The 22,597-nt window shown below is 36.0% G+C and overlaps 1 protein-coding gene across 5 annotated transcripts in view; it reads left to right on the top strand.

The window, feature by feature from the left end:
• The window catches only part of LOC131546687 (RNA-binding motif, single-stranded-interacting protein 1), a 71,923-nt gene that overhangs the window by 16,155 nt on the left and 33,171 nt on the right, over nt 1-22,597 (top strand). For 3 of the 5 annotated variants that reach the window (XM_058786462.1, XM_058786458.1, XM_058786459.1), the window contains exon 2: nt 13,905-14,086. In XM_058786462.1, the coding sequence (XP_058642445.1) occupies nt 13,905-14,086 (182 nt within the window). Of the gene's footprint in view, nt 1-3,850; nt 4,170-13,904; nt 14,087-22,597 lie in introns of those variants that run through there. The other 2 variants (XM_058786463.1, XM_058786461.1) reach the window with 1 other exon arrangement.

Below are 22,597 nucleotides of genomic sequence, written 5' to 3'. Positions count from 1 at the left end.
AATTTTCCCGCGACTATTTTCAAAATAGGCCACTTGTGCCGCTAACGTTACCCTGGCAACACTGGTTCGCTGTACCCTCATCACACAATGATAGATAACCTTCCGCGCTGCGATGACAGGAAGAAGTCGGGGTCAAACCTTATCAAACAATTAATTTGCGTTAAAATATTAATGCATTAAAATTTTTAGATTAATCGCATGCGTTAACACGTTAACGTTGACACCCCTAAAAATATATATATATATATATATATAGATATATAAATTGTACATTATTTTATTATATACATACAGTGGGTACGGAAAGTATTCAGACCCCCTAAAATCATTTAAGTTAATTTTTTTTTTTCCTCATTAATGTACACACAGCACCCCATATTGACAGAAAAACACAGAATTGTTGACATTTTTGCAGATTTATTAAAAAAGAAAAACTGAAATATCACATGGTCCTAAGTATTCAGACCCTTTGCTCAGTATTTAGTAGAAGCACCCTTTTGATCTAATACAGCCATGAGTCTTTTTGGGAAAGATGCAACAAGTTTTTCACACCTGGATTTGGGGATCCTCTGCCATTCCTCCTTGCAGATCCTCTCCAGTTCTGTCAGGTTGATGGTAAACGCCAGGACAGCCATTTTAGGTCTCTCCAGAGATGCTCAATTGGGTTTAAGTCAGGGCTCTGGCTGGGCCATTCAAGAACAGTCACGGAGTTGTTGTGAAGCCACCCTTCGTTATTTTAGCTGTGTGCTTAGGGTCATTGTCTTGTTGGAAGGTAAACCTTCGCCCAGTCTGAGGTCCTGAGCACTCTGGAGAAGGTTTTAGTCCAGGATATCCCTGTACTTGGCCGCATTCATCTTTCCTCGATTGCAACCAGTCGTCCTGTCCCTGCAGCTGAAAAACACCCCACAGCATGATGCTGCCACCACCATGCTTCACTGTTGGGACTGTATTGGACAGGTGATGAACAGTGCCTGGTTTTCTTCACACATACCGCTTAGAATTAAAGCCAAAAAGTTCTATCTTGGTCTCATCAGACCAGAGAATCTTATTCAGGTGTTTTTTAGCAAACTCCATGCAGGCTTTCATGTGTCTTGCACTGAGGAGAGGCTTCCGTCGGGCCACTCTGCCATAAAGCCCCGACTGGTGGAGGGCTGCCATGATGGTTGACTTTCTACAACTTTCTCCCATCTCCTGACTGCATCTCTGGAGCTCAGCCACAGTGATCTTTGGGTTCTTCTTTACCTCTCTCACCAAGGCTCTTCTCCCTGATAGCTCAGTTTGGCCGAACGGCCAGCTCTAGGAAGGGTTCTGGTCGTCCCAAACGTCTTCCATTTAAGGATTATGGAGGCCACTGTGCTCTTAGGAACCTTAAGTGCAGCAGAAATTTTTTTGTAACCTTGGCCAGATCTGTGCCTTGCCACAATTCTGTCTCTGAGCTCTTCAGGCAGTTCCTTTGACCTCGTGATTCTCATTTGCTCTGACATGCACTGTGAGCTGTAAGGTCTTATATAGACAGGTGTGTGGCTTTCCTAATCAAGTCCGATCAGTATAATCAAACACAGCTGGACTCAAATGAAGGTGTAGAACCATCTCAAGGATGATCAGAAGAAATGGACAGCACCTGAGTTAAATATATGAGTGTCACAGCAAAGGGTCTGAATACTTAGGACCATGTGATATTTCAGTTTTCTTTTTAATAAATCTGCAAAATGTCAACAATTCTGTGTTTTTCTGTCAATATGGGGTGCTGTGTGTACATTACTGAGGAAAAAAAAAAGAACTTAAATGATTTTAGCAAATGGCTGCAATATAACAGAGTGAAAAATTTAAGGGGGTCTGAATACTTTCCGTATCCACTGTATATACAATCATGGCCAAAAATATTGGCACCCTTGTTAAATATGATCAAAGAAGGCTCTTTTATTTAAAAAATTCACAAAAATCTAACCTTTCATTGGATAATAAGAATTTTAAATGGGGGGAAATATCATTATGAAATATGAGTAAAATATCTCTGAAGTATATTCCCATTCATATTCACAATTTTGAGCACTCCAGGGTGATTATGAACATGAAATTATCCAGCCATGGCTTCCTGTTTCACAGAAATATAAATAGGAGAGAAAACAAAGCCCAAATTCCCTTAATCATCCATCACAATGAGAAAAACCAAAGAATATATTTCTGATGTGCAGCAAAAGATAATTGAGCTTCACAAATTAGTGAAGTGGCTTTAAGAAAAGAGCTAGAGCAGTGAAAATTCCCATTTCCACCATCAGGGCAATAATTAAGAATTTCCAATCAACATAAAATGTTATGAATCTGCCTGGAAGAGGACGCGTGTCTATATCGTGCTAATGTACGGTGAGAAGGAGAGTTTGAGCGGCTAAAGACTCTCCAAGGACCACAGCTGGAGAATTGCAGAAAGTAGTTGAGTCTCGGGGTCAGAAAACCTTTAAAACAATTGTCAAACAGCACCTACATCACCACATGTTGTTTGGTAGGGTTTCAAGAAAAATTCTCCTCGCTCATTCAACCCAACTCGCTGAACCCTATAGAAAATGAGTGAACTGAAGAGAAGAAGCAGCAACATGGAGCTGGGAATCTAAAGGGTCTGGAGTGATTCTGGATAAAGGAATGGTCTCTGATCTCTTGTCAGGCGTTCTCTAACCTCATCAGGCATTATAGGAGAACATTTAGAGCTGTTAAACTGGCTAATTGTGGCCAATGTGTATTAGAGAAAAACATTTATTTCATAATGATATCCCCCCCTCCCCATTTTAAATTCTTATTGTCCAATGAAAGGTTAGATTTTTGTGAATTTTTAAAATAAAAGATCAAAAGGATTAACAATGCAGATTCATTTTCACAGCCGCCTTTGATTATATTTACCAAGGGTGCCGATATTTTGGCCATGACTGTATGTTGTGTGTGTGTGTGTGTGTGTGTGTATTGCATTAATGTGAATGTTTTATTATTTTTCTTTTAATAAAATTATAGTAAAATATAATATAATTTTTATATTTTTTATAATTTACACACACATACATACATACATACATACATAATTATATATTAGATTAAATGTAGTGCAAAATAAATATTAAATAATTAAATATAATTAGATAATTAAATAATTATCATTTAATAAAATCATTTTAATTAAAATAAATGTGAAAAAGTAAAGCACTCCTAAGGTCATCTGTGTCTAATTGTCATGAAAATTCTGTCACAATGCAAAAAATATAATTTCTGTTTTTTTCCTTCTCATTACAAGGTTAAGCTTGACCTGAACATGTTTTCGTGAATTTCACCCTAACTACACAGCCAGATCTTCCACCCGTAGAGGAGAGTCAGTTTACATACCAGCTCTTCCTGCAGTTAGATAACACCGAATAGCTATAAATGGCCCTTTTTTGGAATCTGTTTATTTCATTGTCATTGTTTTTTACGTCATTTACACTCATTTTGGCTTCTCGTTCTAAACGAAGTGTTAAATCAGTCCGTATAGCACACATGAAATTGTAAAACCACAAAACCTGATGGCCTCACTCAGGAATGTGAAGTATGCGGGCCAAAGGAAACCAAGAGCAGCCAAAGGGGAGTTGATGAAATGTAATATCCTCTCGCTTAAAAACCAGAGCATTGTGCACGTTACGTAGTGCGTGTAAATACATGCATGCATGCATAACATGCAATATGCATTAGTATTTGAGCGAAGAGTCTGTTTTGTGATGTTTCTGAGTGTTGTTTGTGTGCACGTCCCCCCCTCTAAACAGAGCGCAGTGGTTTCTTCCATAGTGGGAGGTGTAGTTCTGTGGAGAAGTCACCGCAGATCAATGAACTGAGCGAAACAGACGGGCTGGGCAAGCCGACTACAGGGAGCGTTCGTGGGATATATGCTGCTTACCCTTCCGCAACACCTATTATTTCTCACCCGCAACGATTCGGTCTTAAAGATACGTCAAAGTGAGACTCTATGACAGCGCTGCTCGGTCTCTATGGTTTGTAGAGCCACAGATACAACTTTACCCTCCTGGATACACAAGAACGTACGAGATAGAAACATTTGGTAGAAATTGATTCGTCTGTCGGTGGATATTCGGTTGTTGAGGATGATTTTTGCAAATTCTGGCCACACAGTGAGGACGTCGCATATTCGTAAACAGGTAAAATCTTCTTTGACATGAATTGTGGCCCTCATGGTTATTTGTTGTCTCAAGTGGGGTTTTAAAGTCATAATTCAGAATGATCTGTGCTAATGTGTTTGTGGAAACTATTATTTGCACTTTCTTGTAATAATAACAGTAAATGGAACGTTCCAGTGATGATAGATGGATGAAAGACTACTTGTGTCCAAAAGCAGCACTTCCATGAAACTAATCCATAAAGAATAGCTGTCATTGGTTCCCTTCCAATCAGACGCTCCCCTCTGATGGGTGTGTTTTTGTTGTGCTAGCATTTCATTTTATTGTGTTATGGCACCGGCTCTCATTCACAATTTTATCACACCTTTCCCCCCTCCCGATCAAACCCGTCCCACCAGTTTAAAAATAGGCCTCTATTTGATCAAGTTTTTACGTGTCTCATGTACGTCACTGCATTTTCCTCTGATGGGAATATACATTCACAGCCCTGCCTGTCTGTTCTTCTGATGGAGTGTTCGGTTTCAGTGGTTAATCTACTTTACCGTGTTGTAATGGTCAAAAGTCACAGCGCTGAATTAATGCACCCTCTCATATGACACTCTTCATTAAAGCCTTCCCTAATCTCACCCCATGCATGCATTTCACATGCACTACCTGCAGAAATTTTTTGTCATCCATCAGTTGCTGAGGATGATTTGTTTTGCGAATTCTGGCCACACAGTGAGAATGTTGCATAATCATGACCAGGTGAAAATCATATTTGACTTTAATTGTGGCCCTCATGGTTATTTGCTCTTTAAATTGCGGTAATGCAGTCTTTTGGTTGAAACCTATAATCGAACATGTCCAAGTCATATTTCAGCCTAATTTTAGATTTTGCATAAAGAAAATGTTAATGAGAATGTACAATATAGAAACAGTTGGTGAAAGATTATTCGGTTGTTGTGGATGATTTTTGCTAATTCTGGCAGCGCAGTGAGAACGTTGCATAATTGTAAACAGGTAAAAATCTTATTTGACTTTAACTCTGGTTCTCATGTTTATTTGTGCAGTTATATATCTTATGGGTGAAACATGTAAAAGAACACATCCAAGGCATATTTCAGCCTTTTTTTTATCGCTTGCATATAGAAAATTACAAATGTTAATGATGAGAACATACAAGATGGAAACATTCGGTGGAAATTTATTCAACCGCCTGGATGATTTTTGCAAATTCTGGCCAAATAGTGAGAATGTTACATAATTGTAAACAGGTAAAAATCATCATTCCAAAGTCATTTTATTTAAAGAAAATGACAAGTTGTAATGACGAGAACGTACAAGGTTCATCCATATGTTATGAATGATTTTTTGCAAATTCTGGGCACACAGTGGGGATGTTGCGTAATTGTAAATGGGTAAAAATCATCATTTTACTTTAACTGTGACCCTCATGGTTATATGTTTGGTTTTAAAGTCTTTTGGGTGAAACCTGCAAGCGAACTTGCCAAAGTCATACTTCAGCCATATTTTTAGATTTTGCATAAAGAAAATGACAAGTTTTCATGACAATTATGCACATTTCCCTCTCAAATTTTCATTACTTTAATGCCAAAAAGCAACGACATTTATATTTCATGCTAGCATTTGTTGTAACTAATTTAAAGGACGTTTCCCCACAATAATGCATTAAAACATTAACATAGAATTAATGTATCACAGGAACCACACATAAGAATAATAGGAATTATAAAGGAGCTGCAAAGTAGTGTCTGCATTCAATGATTTGAGTATTTTTTTAAGACCTGCTGGTGTTTCCATGCGATTCACTCTTTTACAGGTGACTGTGAGGTTGGTTTAGACGGGTTTAGGTGACCTTGTCATATCAGCGCATCATGATGAGATTAGATAGTGTCGCTGTTTCTACCTGCAGCATCGGCGAAAGCCTTGATGAGCCGCATGTTGCGAATGGCACGCTTTATAGCGTGTGGCCTAATGATGAAATTTGATTTATCAGCAGCACGCTAAGAGATTGACTTCTTGATAGAAGAGTGAGGGTGAGGGGGGTGGAAGAGGAGGAGGAAGAAGAGGAAGGGTTTGGTTGTCACTCAAGAGGATTATGCATATATTCATAGGCCGTTTAGCAGCAGAGCAGCATCTCTCTACAGGGTGAGGGCGGTTACTGGAAGTTCAGCGTATTTCCAGCACGGATATGATGGGCTGACTAGGTCTGCGGTGCTCTGATAAGAAGCCAGTCTCTCCCCGCAGAGCTGAATAGTCAAACAGATGTGAGATACAAACTTTGAGCTCTAAGAAAAGCCCGTTCCACTCTGGGAATGTGTGGGTTTCAGTCGGGGCAGAGGACCTTCGAGGGGAAACACTGGCTTCTCGTCCTCAAAGATGTTCTTTGTCCACTTGTAGGCCGTGTTTATGCCTCATTTCCTGTTTGCACGGCTGTTTCTCCAATGCAAAGATCAGATGAGCTGTCTTGTTTTGTTTTTGAGGTCTGTCCTGAAGTTGAAAAACAGACGTGCTGTTTTCTTGGAAAGTGCATGTTGTTCAATATACTGAATGTTTATGCGTTTGCAATAAATAGAAATGTGGCCTAGCTTTCGTTCTGATAGGAAATCTCATGTGGCATGAAGTGCAGTTTGGGATGTCCAAATGTGATGCTGTTAAACTATTCATCCTGTGAGCGTTTAAAGAGATTAGCACGCTTCAAGGACTTCCCGCTTGACCGGCAACGTGACTAACTGTGCCGTTTTCCAGCGTATCCTCTCAGAACATTTGACTAATAGCATTCATTGTGCTTTACAGGATGACGAGTTTATTTTCATCTAAAATAGAAATCAGGGGCGTGATTAAAAATTGGAATGAGGATGTGATCTCCAAAAGGAAGGAAGGAAATCATCATTGCACGATCAACAAGCTCCCAGTACTATGCATTTATTAACGTTTATATTAACATGCTGATTATTAATACCAAGTCATGTCAAAGTCATGTCAAATGCTCCAAAAAATAAACATTTACATTTATGCTTTTATCCAAAGCGACTTCAGGCTATACATTTTTTTTCATCAGTATGTGTGTTCCCTTTGAACCCACAACCTTTTGTGCTGCTAACGCAATGCTCTACCACTGAGCCGCAGGAACTCAATAAACTACGATAACACAGTAAAAAGTTGTACACGAATAAAGCAAAACCAATATAATTACTCATTTTTCACTGACACTAACAAGTAAATCATCTCTCTTGCCTTCTTTAGCTCGTTATGTTCACATTAGCGTGAGCGAATGTAATTAGTGTGGTGTGAATCGAGGAATACAGGCTAAAAGTGACAGAATGTGCTTGTTACTGCAATCTTGTATTAAATTGTTTTGAAGCAATGTAAGAAGTGCATAAAAACTTGAAGAACTTGAGTTAAACTTGGTTAACTTTGATCCTAGCAAAGAGGGAATGTTCTCAGAACGTTCTCTCAAAGTTATGAAGAAAAGTTCTCAAAACATTAGCACAAATTGTTGTTTATATATCATTATTTGGAATGTTTTTTCTAAACATTTTAGTTTTTTAAATGTTACCACTTGTTTCAGAACATTCCGAGAACATTCAAAAGTAACATTAGCAGAACGATACCATGGAATGTTCCCTTATGTTATGTGAACCCAGAGAAAACCTTTTTTTTTAAACATTTTCAGGGATGTAATCATGGATTAAAATGCATAGTATGGGTTGCTTGTTGATTGTGTGAAGTTGTTCCTTATGCCTTTAAACCACGAGACTTTCAGAAGTCACAACACACCACTGATAGAGGCCTTTATCACCCTGTTAAATGTTTAGTATCAGCAGTGCAGGAGGAATCCATATCAAGGCAGATTTAGTGCAGCTTTTGACCTTTATTAATCCACAGCCGCCTTTTTAAACTCAAGCTTGTCTTATTTATGCAGTCTTGTGTTCACGTCTTTACGCAGCTGCATTAGACAATAGCAGAAAGAGCAGCCAAAGGGTTGCCAGGCCATTTCAATAGGACATTGACCCATAAATGCTGTCTTTGTTGTGTAGACCTTTAATGAAATGATATTTTGTTCAGCACTACTGGATTTCATGGAGCTCAGGTCTGTGGTTTTCAGCACCTGCCAATCTTGGGCATTTTGTGTGGGAATTAAAGCGATAGTTCAGGCTAAAATTAAAAGTAGTCGTCACTTACTTTCTTTCTTCTGTGAAACATGACAGGAGAATATATCCAAGCTTCTGTTTTCCATAATCATGAAAGTGGATGGTGATTTATATTGTCACACTCCTAAAAAAAGAACATTAAAAACTACAAATAGTATAGCTTAAATTTCAGCTATCACATGACATCAGAAAACAAAATGTTGCACGTAAATCATATAAACTACTTTTATCATGGAAGAAAGAAAATAATACAAAGTCCATGGAGGCTAGGAGTAAATTATGATAATATTGTAATTTTGGGGTGAATTGTTCTTTTAAATGTGAGTCAAAGTAATAGATGTAAACAGCAATGCTCAGTGACAGCGTAATATGAAATAATATTCATCTAAACAAACCCATGGCACTATTCCCAATATTTAATTTGACTTATACGCCTCATATGAAGTACAAACAATGTTAATATGCTATTATATGAGTGTTGAACTCGATTTAGAGTCCTTTACTCTCAAATGAAAATCTTGTATTTGCATATAAATTGCATAATGCAGAACATTTTTTAAACTGGTTTCTCGAATGACTTTCCTCTGCGAAGCCAAGTCACGTTACATGTTTATTTCTTTAGAAACTTGACTGAATTATAAATACAATTTATTTTGAATCATGATGCCTATATAATCATGCTTAGATTACTTTATACATCTCTTGCATCAAATATTGCCTCTGTTGCACTCAATTTATTAGTGAGTTTAAATGGGTCTCAGGGCTGCAGATAAAGACAGAAGTGGAAGATTGAAATGATTTTTTTTTTTTGAAGTTTCCAAAGATTACTGGAACTATAATTATACTATCTCAGTCAAATTTTCAGTGTACCTTCAGAACAAGGTTATGCCTTCAGATTAGGTCCTTGGTGATAGAAAGATGATGACTCCATGTGACACATGAAATAACATCATGTGCACTACCATATAAAACAAATGGAATGTATTTTTACAATGAACTTTCTGTTAGTTTTATGGTGGTTCAGAAGTTGCGTAAAAGGCAGGATGGGAACACTGGAGGACAGTTTTCCTCTCTCTGGATCTCGTCCAGTGAACTGTGTCGCTGCTGCATACCAGAGATTCCGAAACGCTTCCTCCTCCTTGTTACTTCCACAAAAGAGCGAGCGGGATAATCACAGTTGAACTGCTAGGGCACTTGAGCAGGAAGACCTCCGCAGCTCAGAACATCTGTGTCCATACAAACAGGACGGAAGTGATGTCTTTACCACACAAGAACTCTTTTATAGCTCGGAGAATGAAGCCAGCAAAGCATTGACCTCAACAGCCCGTTCAGAAATTCCCGATGTTTTTCAGTGCCGTTGGCCTCGCATTTTGGGTTTAAGCTGTTCTGATTAGACAAAAGTTTGGTATGGATCGGCGTGACATTTACTTGATGTTTGCAGCAGTGGAGCATGTGCGTTTCCATTTGAGAAATCCATCCAAAATAGTCATTGTACAATTTATCAGATTCTTTCACACCTGATAGAGGTCGAGTATTTTGTGTTGACTTGTTTTAGTTGGTTCATATTCCTTCTCTTTTGCTCTGAAAAATTTTGCATGTGTACAAAACATGCATGATACACCACAACCATAGCTAATAGTTATTTCATCCATGAGAAATCAATCCAAAGTTTCAGTTCTCACTGTACTATGATTAATCCGACTCGTTCATACCTGATAGGGCTTATGTATTTTGTGTTGACTTTTGTTTTAGTGCATATTCCTTCCCTTTTGCTATGAGCAAATGCTGAATATTGCATGTGTGATAATCCACAACACTTTCCCCTACAATTTTGACCAAAAATATCTATCTGGGAGAAATCAGTCCAAAGTTCTCGTTCTCACTGTGCAACAGTTTATCAGCGTTTCATTTTTGAGTATTTTGTGCAGTAGGGTTTTGTATTACTTCTTCCCTTTCGGTCAGAGAATTGTTGGATTTTGCATGTGTACAAACATGCATGACAAACACAACACTTTGACCACTATTATGACTAAAAATATCTTTAAAGCATCCCTGAGAACCAAAAAATGCAAATGCAAAAGTATATGGCATTCTGTTTCTGTGCTTTTTTTTTTAGATTGTGGTAAAATTAAAGACTCTGATCGGAGTATCACTCACTTCAAAATGTTTACTTAAAGTTACTTTTAATGTTACAGTCTATCTATAGTGTTGCAGTGACATCGATCCATGAAATCTCAACAAATCCATTCAAATCTATTCAAAAATAGTTTCATTTCATAGTTTTACTGAGTTTAAATTGTTGTCGGGACTGGAGAGAAAGACTCAAGTGGATAATTTTAGGCTTTTTCTGGTGGTCATCCCTTCAGGAAATGGTTATTATTATCAGTTCCTCATAGAATTGCGGTTTGGTTCTTGTGGATGGAAAGGTGACAAGTCCGTGGGACAAGTGAAAACATGAAGTTCCTGTGATATTCCCAGCATTTGAATATCATGTGAAATAAAAGGAGTGTATTTTTCTCAACAAATCTGTTTAAAGTTTGCATAAAAGTTATATCCAACAATGATGTGTAAAGAAGAGAAAATAGTTTTCAAAGGTTTTACCTGTAATGTGAAATGCTGAGAATATTTTGATTTCATAACACATGAGCCCTTGAGGCATTTTCATTTCCCGTGAGAAACGGGACTTCTTGTGAAATTGTAAGTCTCTAGCTCAAACGGTGTTTCGGGGTGGACGTTTTGAAAATTGCAAATTCAACCCATCCCAAAATGACATGAAATGCTGTTAGGCTCTGTGTGCGTGCAAATTACAAGGAGTTTTTACCATATGAATAATAACTGATCTTCTTGAAGTTGTTGCAGATCTACCTACAGAATGTTCAATTCTATAATTCACCTGCATTGAGATAAAACAATTGACTTTAGGTCTGTTGCATATCAAGCTGGTCTAAGAACAATGCTTTAACAAAAGGGTTCAGCACATAGAAATGTTCAGCGCTCACCCCTCGGCCTCTCGTGCCGCATTCGCTTCCTTTAGATTCTCGAAGCATCCTCTCCGTCAGCCGTGCTCCTAGGTCAGAGCTTCCGGCCCCTGTGGACCCACTTTATGCTGACAACTGCTTTCTGAAGAAGAAGAGACTGCACTGCAGATATGGATCACAGCGCTGCCAGATACTGACAAACATGAGCAGTGTAGCTTTAGAGCTGAGGAGGTTCAGGAAACAGATCCTGGAGGGAAAGATCGATTCATTGATTCATCTCTCCTTAAATGATTCTCGTTTGAGACTCAAAAATTCTGAATTGATTTCAGTCATTTATTTGTGGTTATTGAAAAGCGTTATATTGGTGGGGCAGAACAGACATATTTCATATTTGACATGTTTTGCAATCCTTACAAAATTTGTACATTAACTTGCCAAAGATTTGTATGCATGCACTGTTTTTTGAAATTTTGAAATTTGAAATGTATCAAGACTTGTTTCGGTTTCAAAATCAAATCCAGCTGTGAGGGGCCTAAAAATGATCAAATTGCTTTCCTGTTTAGCTTTTATTCTTCTGTTTTCTGTTCTCAGATAAAGCTTATGTTTGGTGCTGAATTGGCTGTAGAATTTGTAAAAGCAACACTTATTTGTAATGATGCATTGAAATTAATTATTTACTGGAACCAAAATTGCCACTTTTATTTAGCCAAAAAACGAAACCAAAAGGGTGTTGTTCATAAAATTAATTATGAATAATTATGGTTATTGGAAAACACATGCAAAACGAAACGTACTCTGTTGGTGTTTGACATGTTTTGCAATCTTTACAAAATTTGTGCATAAGATATATCTTCACTTGCCAAAGATTTACATTCATGCACTGTTGCTGAAACTTTGAAATATATCAAGAATTGTTTTGGATTCAGATCATAATTCTTTGAATCAAAATTGAATCCTGTTGTAAGGAGGCTATAAATTCCCAACACTCCTGTAAACACCAGATTTATCAGAGCTTTCCTGTTTTGCTTACATTATTCGGTTTTCTGCATAAGTCCTCAGATAAAGCTGATGCTTGGTGTTTGTTCTTGCACATCAGATTTGGAGTTGCCCTTTGTTAGAGTTCTTGAATTTGTAAAAAGAAGCTTGTCTAATTGGCCTAGGCTGGTTACATTTTTGCATTTGTTTGCATTAAAATGTGCAGAAACGGTTTAAGAAGAAGGTTTTGACACTCTTGTTCATCTGATAACTCATAATCTCATCTCATAATAGGGTGACCAGACGTCCCGGTTTACCTGGGGCAATCCCAGTTTCACAAGGTGTGTCACCAGAGTCTCAGCGGTTCACTAACAAATGTAAATGTGTCTCTGGGCTCATGGGTGTGAAATGATGTTTTTGGAATCATTTGTGGTTTTCAGTAGTGATGAATAAAACACATTTTAGCTATTTTACACATTTTGTATTTGATTCTGTTCAAAATTTAGGCAATTGTTTATTCAAATTAAGACATATTTACTGAGAAAGTATTTTAAGCTGTTTTATACATTTTGTGTTTGATTTTCTGCAAAATTTGGGGAAATGTTTATCAAAATTAGGCATATTTTTAAAACTGAATTCAAGAAAAACATGTATGCTGTGATTTATATTGTGATCTCTTCATAAATTGGGAAATATTTGTAAGATTGAGGCACATTTGTCATTGAATTTCAGTCAAAACATTTATTGTGATTAATATTGTGATTTGTTCAAATTTGGGGAAAATGAGGATAAGGTTTTTAATTGAATTTCAAGCAAAACACATTGATTTATATGCATTTAATTTACTGCAATTTAAAATTACTAAGTATTTTAACATCAAATAATTACACATTTCAGCTATTTTACACATTTCGTTATTTTGCGTTTGATTCTGTTCAAAATTTAGGAAACTGTTTATTAAAATGAGGCGTATTTTTAATTACATTTTAAGCAAACATATTATGATTATATATCGTTAATTTATTGTGATTGTAAAATTACTGATGAAGTATTTTAACACCAATTTCAGCTGTTTTATACATTTTGTTATTTCGGATTTGATTTTCTGCAAAAGTTTGGGAAATGTTTATTAAAATTAGGCATATTTTCAAATTGGATTTCAATAAAAAACATGTATTTTAATTTCAATTTTTTAACATCAAATTGTTATGCATTTCAGCTATTTTACGTATTTTGTTATTTTGCATTGGTTTTTATAATATTTTTCAAATATTAAAATGAGGCATGTTTTTCATTGAATTTCAAGCAAAGCATATACTGTACATTGTGATTTATATTGCGATCTGTTTAAAATTGAAGGAAATGCTTAATAAACTGAGGCATTTATTTTCATTTAATTTTGCGCAAAATACATATATTGTGATTGTGAAAAATTGAGGTAAAATTACTCATGATGGATCTTGGTCAAACCTCCCACTGTTACTGGTGAAGAGTCATCTGCTTTCTGGATTAGTAGTCTTTGGGGGGGGTTTTTCTGTCCAGTATACTTACTTACGGCTTCTTTTACCACTGTTTACTTTTTGCTTCCCTGTTTGCTTTGACCTTGTTCCACTCTGACCGCAGTTTGTTTTGTGTCCTTCCTCCAGCCTCCTGTTGGCCCCGCCTCCCACCCGATGGCTCCGCCCAGTCCTGGAACCAACAGCAGCACCAATCACAGCAGCAGCAGCAGCAGCACAGCCGGCTGGGAGCAGCTCAGTAAAACAAACCTCTACATTCGTGGTTTGCCACCAACCACCACCGACCATGACCTGGTCAAGCTCTGCCAGCCGTGAGTACCTCCTTATATTGACCAAATATTAAGATTGAATACTCAGAAGGCCTAACTTAAGAGTACCGAAATATATAAATAAATTAAAGGAACAGTTCACCCAAAAATCCAAGATGGAGTTTGTTTCTTCATCAGATTTGGAGAAATGTAGCATTGCATCACTTGCTCACCAATGGATGCTCTGCAGTGAATGGGTGCCGTCAGAATGAGAGTCCAAACAGCCGATAAAACATCACAATAATCCACAAGTAATCCACACCACTCCAGTCCATCAGTTAATATCGAGAAGACAAAAGCTGCATGTTTGTAAGAAACAAATCCATCATTAAGGTGTTTTAACTTTAAACCGTTGCTTCTGGCTAAAATATGAGTCCATAATCCATAATATTGTTTACTCCAGTGAAACAGTGTTGTCTCTCATATCAAAATCCATCCACATATTTGTTTAAAACTGTTTTAGACTGTTTTGGCTTGTAAAGGATGCTGAAGTTAAAAATGTCTTAATGATGGATTTGTTTCTGTGAAGCTTTCGGCTTCACAGTGCGTTAACTGATGGACTGGATTGCTTGTGGATTATTGTGATGTTTTTATCAGCTGTTTGGACTCTCATTCTGACGGCACCCATTCACTGCAGAGCATCCATTGCTGAGACAGTGATGCTAGATTTCTCCAAATCTGTTCTGATGAAGAAACAAACTCATCTTCGTCTTGGATGACCTGAGGGTGAGTACATTTTCAGGAATTTTTCATTTTTGGGTGAACTATCCCTTTAAGAAACCCAGCTTCAAGAGGTGTTTTATTTGCTGTAGTAGAAGATAAGATGAAGAGTGTGGCCTCCGGCGCCCTGTTTTGTCCGGATGTGTCTCATTAAGCCCAGTTTCACTGCGAGACGGCGGCTCCTCGAAATGGAGATCGATTACTGTGACCGTTGGATCAGCAATCCAATCGTTGCTTACAGGGTCATAGTTGTAGTCGATTCTCAGTTCTTTCTGAAACAATGTGCAGTTATTGCTTGATGAATGCTTCAACATGTGGTTGAACAGCTCTGAGGTCAGTGTATCGATCAGAGACTATATGTTCAGAAACGGAGGCACATTATTGAGTGTAATTGCTTCGCTTGAGATCTGAGGACTGTTTCTCACTCAATGCAAGTTCAGCATCTGTGGCATGATGCGATTATCACAGAAAATCATTTTGACTCGGGTTTTTTTTTTTTTTTAAAGCTAAAATTGTGGTTACAGTGAAGTAGTATAGACAATATAAGTCTATGGAGCAACACTTCCATTGTAAAAGCAGAAATCTGGAAGCTTGTGTTTGTTTGTTTTTGTATTAATGTTTATAATATCTTATAATATACTGTATATTATAGTTATAGTACATTTTGCAACAACACAAGCAATTAGGCAGTATCCAAGTATATCCAACTTTAAAAGCAGTAGTGAATTATTCAGTGGCATTCTGTTTATTATTGGAGCTGTAAACTTGTAAATGATCTTTATGAAGTGGGATAGTTTTCTAGGTTGATTTTCTCTTAATTATTGCGTGCAATAATTATTGCGTAAAATCTTGCGTTAAAGTGTCCGGCATTAGCTATGCGCTTTTGATGTTAAAATTACAAGATTGGATAAAACTTTACACATTTTCATTGATTATCTCACACTAGTCTCATAGTAACATGTATAAAGTCTTATATCTAATTTTGAAACTGATGCATGATATATCCAAATGATATTGGTTATCAGCTAATATGAAAGATTATTTTTAAAATCAGTCTATATTTTACATATATTGCCCAATATTTAATTGCGCATATTAATTTCTCCTACTTTTATGTTTTGATTACTTTACATTCTAATGCTCTCTTAAAGTAAAAATAGTTAAATATTAAAATGTAGTTATAATAATAATTCAATTAAACTGTTAAATGTAATCTTTAGCAAATCTAAAAAAATAATATTCAACTTGTAGCATCTACAGTAAACAATTCATTTCCAATGTTTTTATTTTCAATTTATTTACATTTATAAATGTTTTTTTTTTCTTTTTATTAATGCTGTTTTATAAACTAAAGGATTATGCAACAAATAATTATGCCACAAATGCTGCTTTTGGCACATGCAGGATTTTCTAGGAGTATCTGGGGCGGTGTTGGATAAAGAAAGCACCACCGGCCGCTCTTTGGTCTTAGTATTGTAATCTCACTCAGCCTGGCTCTGCGGCTCAATGAACTCTCATATTTCGGTCATTGTGTGTCAAGGGCTGCAGGGTGACTTTCCCCTCTAAGAGGTCTGGGATGAATGCCATCAATAAAAGATGAGGTGTATGCTGTGTCGCTTTGAGTCTATTGGATGATTTGAAGTGATTTTCGAGCAGAATCACAGGACCGGTCCTCAGAGGACTCCTGTAAGTGAAGGCGCTGTGAAGATTGACAGATAGACCATACTGCAATGCTGCAGACAGAAATGACACTTAAGAACAGAACAATCCAATGTGAGAAAGAACATGGTGCTGTGAGTCTGAGTTAGGGTGGGTGGGATGACCAAACGCTATGAGTAACTGTGTATCACGGTAGTCATGTTTGCTGAATGTTTAATGCGTTCAAAAAAAAAAAATTTAATTGACTATCCTACCCTACAGTCATTTGTGAATTATTCAGAAAAAAGATTAAAAATTCATTATATATTCAATAATAAAATATCTCAATTTAAAAAAATATTTTTGTAGGATAGTCAGTTGTGTTAAATTAAATCATTTACAAATGAAAGGTGATTTCGTCTCATTTCATTGTTTTTTCCTTTTTCTGATATTTATTTGTCTTTTGGTTGGATTTGGAGTCTGAAATTAGTGCAAAAACAGCTTTGCATTATGAAACAATAGAGTTAAAAACCAAATACTCAATTTTATAATTTGCAAATGAAAGATACTTTGTCTCATTTGATTCTTTTCAGTTTTATTTGGATATTGATTGGATTTGAAGACTGAAATTCAAAGCTGCAAAATCAGCTTTACATTTATAAAACAACTGCATAAAAAAAAAATTTTTTTTTTTACATTTTGGATGTGGATTTTGAAAACAGTAAAAGTAATATTATAAAACAATTCAGAAGCAGTTCAAACACTCCTCAATAACAGTTCTTCCTCTTGATTTATTTAGGACGCGTCCCGCTCTGAATTTTTGAGTACTCTATATTTGTTCTTTGCTGTCACGTATAAATTACGTAAAGCAAGTCCAGTCAGCGAATCATGGTGTAAAGGGTGTAGAAAAGTATTCAAAATCAAAATGTTTGTGTGGTCATATTGTGTACAGTATGTGCTGTTTTCCCACCCAGATCAAACTCTAAGAACAAGCACAAGATCTTTAGAGATGGATTGGTTCGTTTTGGTGCATCGCTGTAGCAGAAGCACAGAATGATCCAGTTACTGAATCACGGATGGAGACTGGATGAAAGACCACTGATGTGACTTTGAAGTCTCATTTTCCTCCTCCGAGCCCTTCATCAAACTTCCTCCCACTTTGTGCGCACACACACACACACACACACACACACACACACCTTAGAAAAACATGCCCTCTGTGTTTCCTAACTCTGATTATTAAATAACAAAAGCAGGACTCAACTATACGTGTGTGTGTGTGTGTGTGTGTGTGTGTGTGTGTGTGTGTGTGTGTGTGTGTGTGTGTGTCTGTGTGTACATTTATACGGTGGCAGATTTGCGGTTTCCTGCCAGTATATTTTTACATTAATATGTATTTATTATTATTATTTATTTATTTAATTTATTATATTATTATAAATAAAGTAATAAATATATAATTAAGTAACTATATACAGTATGTATGTGTGTGTGTGTGTGTGTGTGTGTGTATATATATATATATATATATATATATATAAAATACACATACGTTTTAATTTAAACATTTTACCAATATATATTTTACCTTAAAAATAGGTATTGCTAGTGAAAATATTGATGTATAATCATACTGTTACATGCGTATTTATTGATTGATTTTTATTGATTTTAGTTTTTTATTGTGTATATGTATTTATTTTACTTAAAGTGCCCCTGTTATGGATTTTTGAAAATGACCTTTCATGCAGTGTGTAACACAGCTCTAAGTGAATGAAAACATCCTGCAAAGTTTTAAATCTGAAAGTGCACCGTGTATAAAGTTATTGTCTCTCAAAAAAAAGAATCGACTCTGAATCATTGAAACGAGTCGTTTTAAAACTAATCCCAAGCCATTTCATGTTGACATATTTCCCGCCCACTTGTTGGTCTTTTCGCGTTGGTCAGAATGAAAATGCAGATTCATTCGTTGCCACTAGGTGCGGCTTCTGGAGCGTTAAAAATAGCTGTTTCCCTGGTAACGCTGTACACAAAGCAGCACTGCGCTCACAAACACTGCTTTATCAGGTGTTACAGGCGAGATGAGATGAAAATGAGACCAATCGACCAATCACCGCAGATTAACATCAAGCAAAGGAGGGGTTTGGAAAAATGAATCGTTGAGCAAATCGTTTGGGAGTCGTTGAGCAAGTAAGGTACAAATAAATGCATATTATAAGACAATGAAAGTGTTTTTTGACCTTGCATGCATGTAAACCTGTTGTTGGGGACTCCCAAAACCAAAATACGAACCTTTCATTACCCATAATAGGGGCACTTTAAGACCTATTTGCTAAATAAATACATTTTAATTTAAATATTATACATATAACAAATATTGTTTTTATGACACCTATACAATATGTAAATATTTATCATAACATATAAAAAATATGTTGCTCTCCAGTGAAAATATTGATATCTATATTAATAATGAGATATGATATATATCACATCATGCATATTTATTTATGTTTTATTTTTTTAGGCAATAGAGTTACTTTTACATGCATTCATGTACTCATGGCCTTATTTTTTTTTTAACCTTGAGAAATCTAAACTGCTTCTGCACATCACGTTGTAAGCTTGTGGTCTTTCTTTGGAGTAATTAATAGTGACTTAAAGTGTCCTGGTCCTGCCTCTCAAGCATCTGCAGCAGAGACACATTTATAGGATCAGTACTATTGAATGCAGAGGTCAATGTATCTTTGCTTCTTTGAGAAATCAGCTTTTGATATCTGCATCACTGCAAATAACATTTCAGATCTCAGACTGTATGTCTTGTGTATGTGATGTTCACAGGTTTGTCCTCAAAGGAATTGAATGGGCGTCTTTAATTAGAAAGCTGCTGCGGCTCGGTTCATGTATGGCTGTGATTGAGGCTCTGGATTAGTGCTGGGCTTTGCACCGGCGGTTCAGTGGTGTGATCGTCTAACCCTTCGCTGTATTTAGCTTAATCTCATCCTGGTGCCTAAAGCGATTTGTCCTTTGACCTTTTGGATGTAACCTTTTCCAGGTCACTTCCATGGGAACAATATGAGGTCAGAGGTATCGATGTCATAACACAAGCTTATGGAGAATCAAATCATATGCTGGATCATGAAACATCAGATCAGTGTGTTGAGTCGATCCTCCATTCATTGGCTGTAGACGACTGTTGACTGCTCGGCAATATAGTTTTATATGCTTCAATATTTTCCAGCCTTTTGATGATATTCTGAATCTCGATATTGATGTATTTCCTGTGAAACTGAAAGTTTAAACATATATTTATTTATTTATTTATTTATTTCAGCCATCATTATAGTCAAACAGTGAGTATTGCCAAATAGATTGAAAATGAAATGACTAATATCAGCAAAATTAAGTCAGTATACTCAGTCACTTCATGAGAATTTGACCGTTTCAACTACTGTCATGCACACACACACACACACACACACACACATTCACACACATAAAACTCTTCACGGCAGCCCATTAAAATAAGTGCAGTTTAACTTGAAGAAATTGTGACAGAAATATATTACTATTGTACAGTAGAATGTGTATGTCTTACTACAACTTCTACTAATAAAATTATTCAAACTTTATTTTCAAGCAATAATGAAAAAACACAAAAAAAACACATGGCCCTATTGTTGTAAAAAAATAAAATAAAATTTGATTATTAAAATGTATTAAATAATATGAAATTTAGTTAAACCATTAAAATGGAATCCAGAAAATTTTAAATTGAGAACACATATTTAATTTTTTCTCAAATTCATTTTTTTTTTCATTAAATTCTATGTCATATAGGTTCCTAAAAATGTGATTTTTGTTAAATAAATTGCTGTTAACTCGTATAAGTTTCATGATTTCAATCACTTAGACATCCTTTTTGATTAATAAAATTTAGTTTAACCATTAAAACAGATGGAATCTAGAAAATTTGGGAAAAATCTAACTAATTTCACAGAGCCCTATAAATTCAATATAGATATCTTCATGGTGTCAAATATTAGCAAAATCCAGCCAATGTACTTATATAGGAAAATATAATAAATACATAAATTATTTAAACATAATAAATAGTGTACTAAATATTATATATAATAAAATGTAATTTGAAATTAATATCTATTATTCAGTTCATTTCTATTTATCTGTCTGTCTATCATTTTATATTTATAGGTAGATGGATGGATGGATGGATGGATGGATAGATAGATGGATATGGAGGATAAGGAAATAACAAGAACATGTGGCAAAGGATGCAGATAGTTTTTCTCTTGGTGATTTTGGTTGCAACACCTCAGAAGGTGCCAAAATCAAGATTCAGAAGGGCCGATGCATCTCTTTGCACATGATGCTATATATGCTGAATATGTATGTTTTGGCAGCCTAGAAACTGGCACCATTAAACACACACAGTGTGAAGATGATCTGTTACTGGAATCAGTCCAGTCTGCTTTGTGTTGCTGGGGATTTTCTTAAGAATGTTTGGATATTGTCTTCATTACTGTCCTCTAAAGCCCAAGTGCATAGATAATGTTTATTTTGTTATATTCAGCTTCTCTGTATTTTTTAAAAAGCATGCTGGGATGTAAAATAATTTTAGATTTTCATTTTACCCTGAATGTTATTGAAGATAGCAAAAAAGCATGAGAACTATGCTTGTGAATTGTTGCTGAGAGGATTTTACTCTCCAAACAAAATCCACTTAACGTAAGCGTCTGTAAGTCGCATTTTCATGCAAATCAGAGGATATGGCTTTCAAGACACTTTCACCTTTGCATATATCCAGACTAGAGCAGATTAAAGAGCCTGTCCTGAAGGAAACGCTGTCTAGCTGGAAATGAACCAAAACCAGGGAGGAAAAATTCCTAACCAGACGTGATGCAATAATGAAACTAGATAAAAGCAACCTCTTCCTGGTTCATCTGAATTTTTACCTTGTCCTGTCCATCTTGTGACTGGTTATTTTCCTGTTTGCTTTGTTTCCACTTCTGCAACGTCATGAGATCTCATAGCGATCTCTTGCGCACTAGAGAAAGCTCTGGCAGAGCATTTGATGGATAATGATGTTTAAGATGATGTTGAGGATGTGGAAAAAGCCAGGTCAGGTTGAAATCAAGCAGGAATAAAATTAGATTTTTTAAAGTACAAATGCATCCCCATATCTAAAAATCGCATTGGCGAAGGATGCTGCAGCCAAACTTTTCTCAGGTTTTGTTCATGATGGTTTTGTTCACGATGGAATGTCGCTTTTTGTACTGTTACACATCTTTGCGGCATAAGATTTAAATAATTGGATTTGTAGTGAAATGTAATTTTGGTTATAATGTCATCTCCATCTAGAAGAAGTGAAAAATTATTATTTCTGTATAAAATATATATTTAATATATTTAAGTATATATATATTTCAACATAAGTGTGTGTGTGTATGTGTATATATATAGATATAGATAGTATATATAAACTATTTTAGCTCAAAATATTTTTCTGATTAATGTATTTACAAAATAAGAATAATTAAAGAGCCCCTGTTATGGATTTTTGAAAATGACCTTTCATGCAGTGTTTAACACAGCTCTAAGTGAATGAAAACATTCTGCAAAGTTTTAAATCTGAAAGTGTACTGTGTATAAAGTTATTGTCTCTCAAAAGAAAGAGTCGACTGAATCATTGAAACGAGTCGTTTTTAAAGCGAATCCCAAGCCGTTTCATGTTGACGTCAACATGAAACATTAGCATATTGCCCGCCCACTTGTTGCACGAAGCAGACCTGGGGAAACTTGGATTTTCGCGTTGGTCTGAATGAAAATGTAAATTCATTCTTTGCCACTAGGTGCCGCTTTTGGAGAGGTAAAAGCTCACAAACACTGCTTTAAATGAAATCGACCAATCACCACAGATTAGCGTCACGCAAAGGAGGGGTTTGGAAAAACGAATCGTTGAACGAATCGTTTGGGAGTCGTTGAGCAAATAAGGTAAAAATAAAAGCATATTATAAGAAAATGAAAGTGTTTTTTGACCTTTCATACATGTAAACCTGTTGTTGGGGACTCCCAAAACCAAAATATGAACCTTTCATTACCCATAACAGGGGCACTTTAAAATCCATATGCTAA

The sequence above is a fragment of the Onychostoma macrolepis genome, chromosome 09, assembly GCF_012432095.1.
Source record: "Onychostoma macrolepis isolate SWU-2019 chromosome 09, ASM1243209v1, whole genome shotgun sequence".
In the NCBI taxonomy this organism is placed as follows: Eukaryota; Metazoa; Chordata; class Actinopteri; order Cypriniformes; family Cyprinidae; genus Onychostoma; species Onychostoma macrolepis.
The sequence above is the reverse complement of the archived record's forward strand: the minus strand, read 5'-3'. Positions and strand labels throughout refer to the sequence as shown.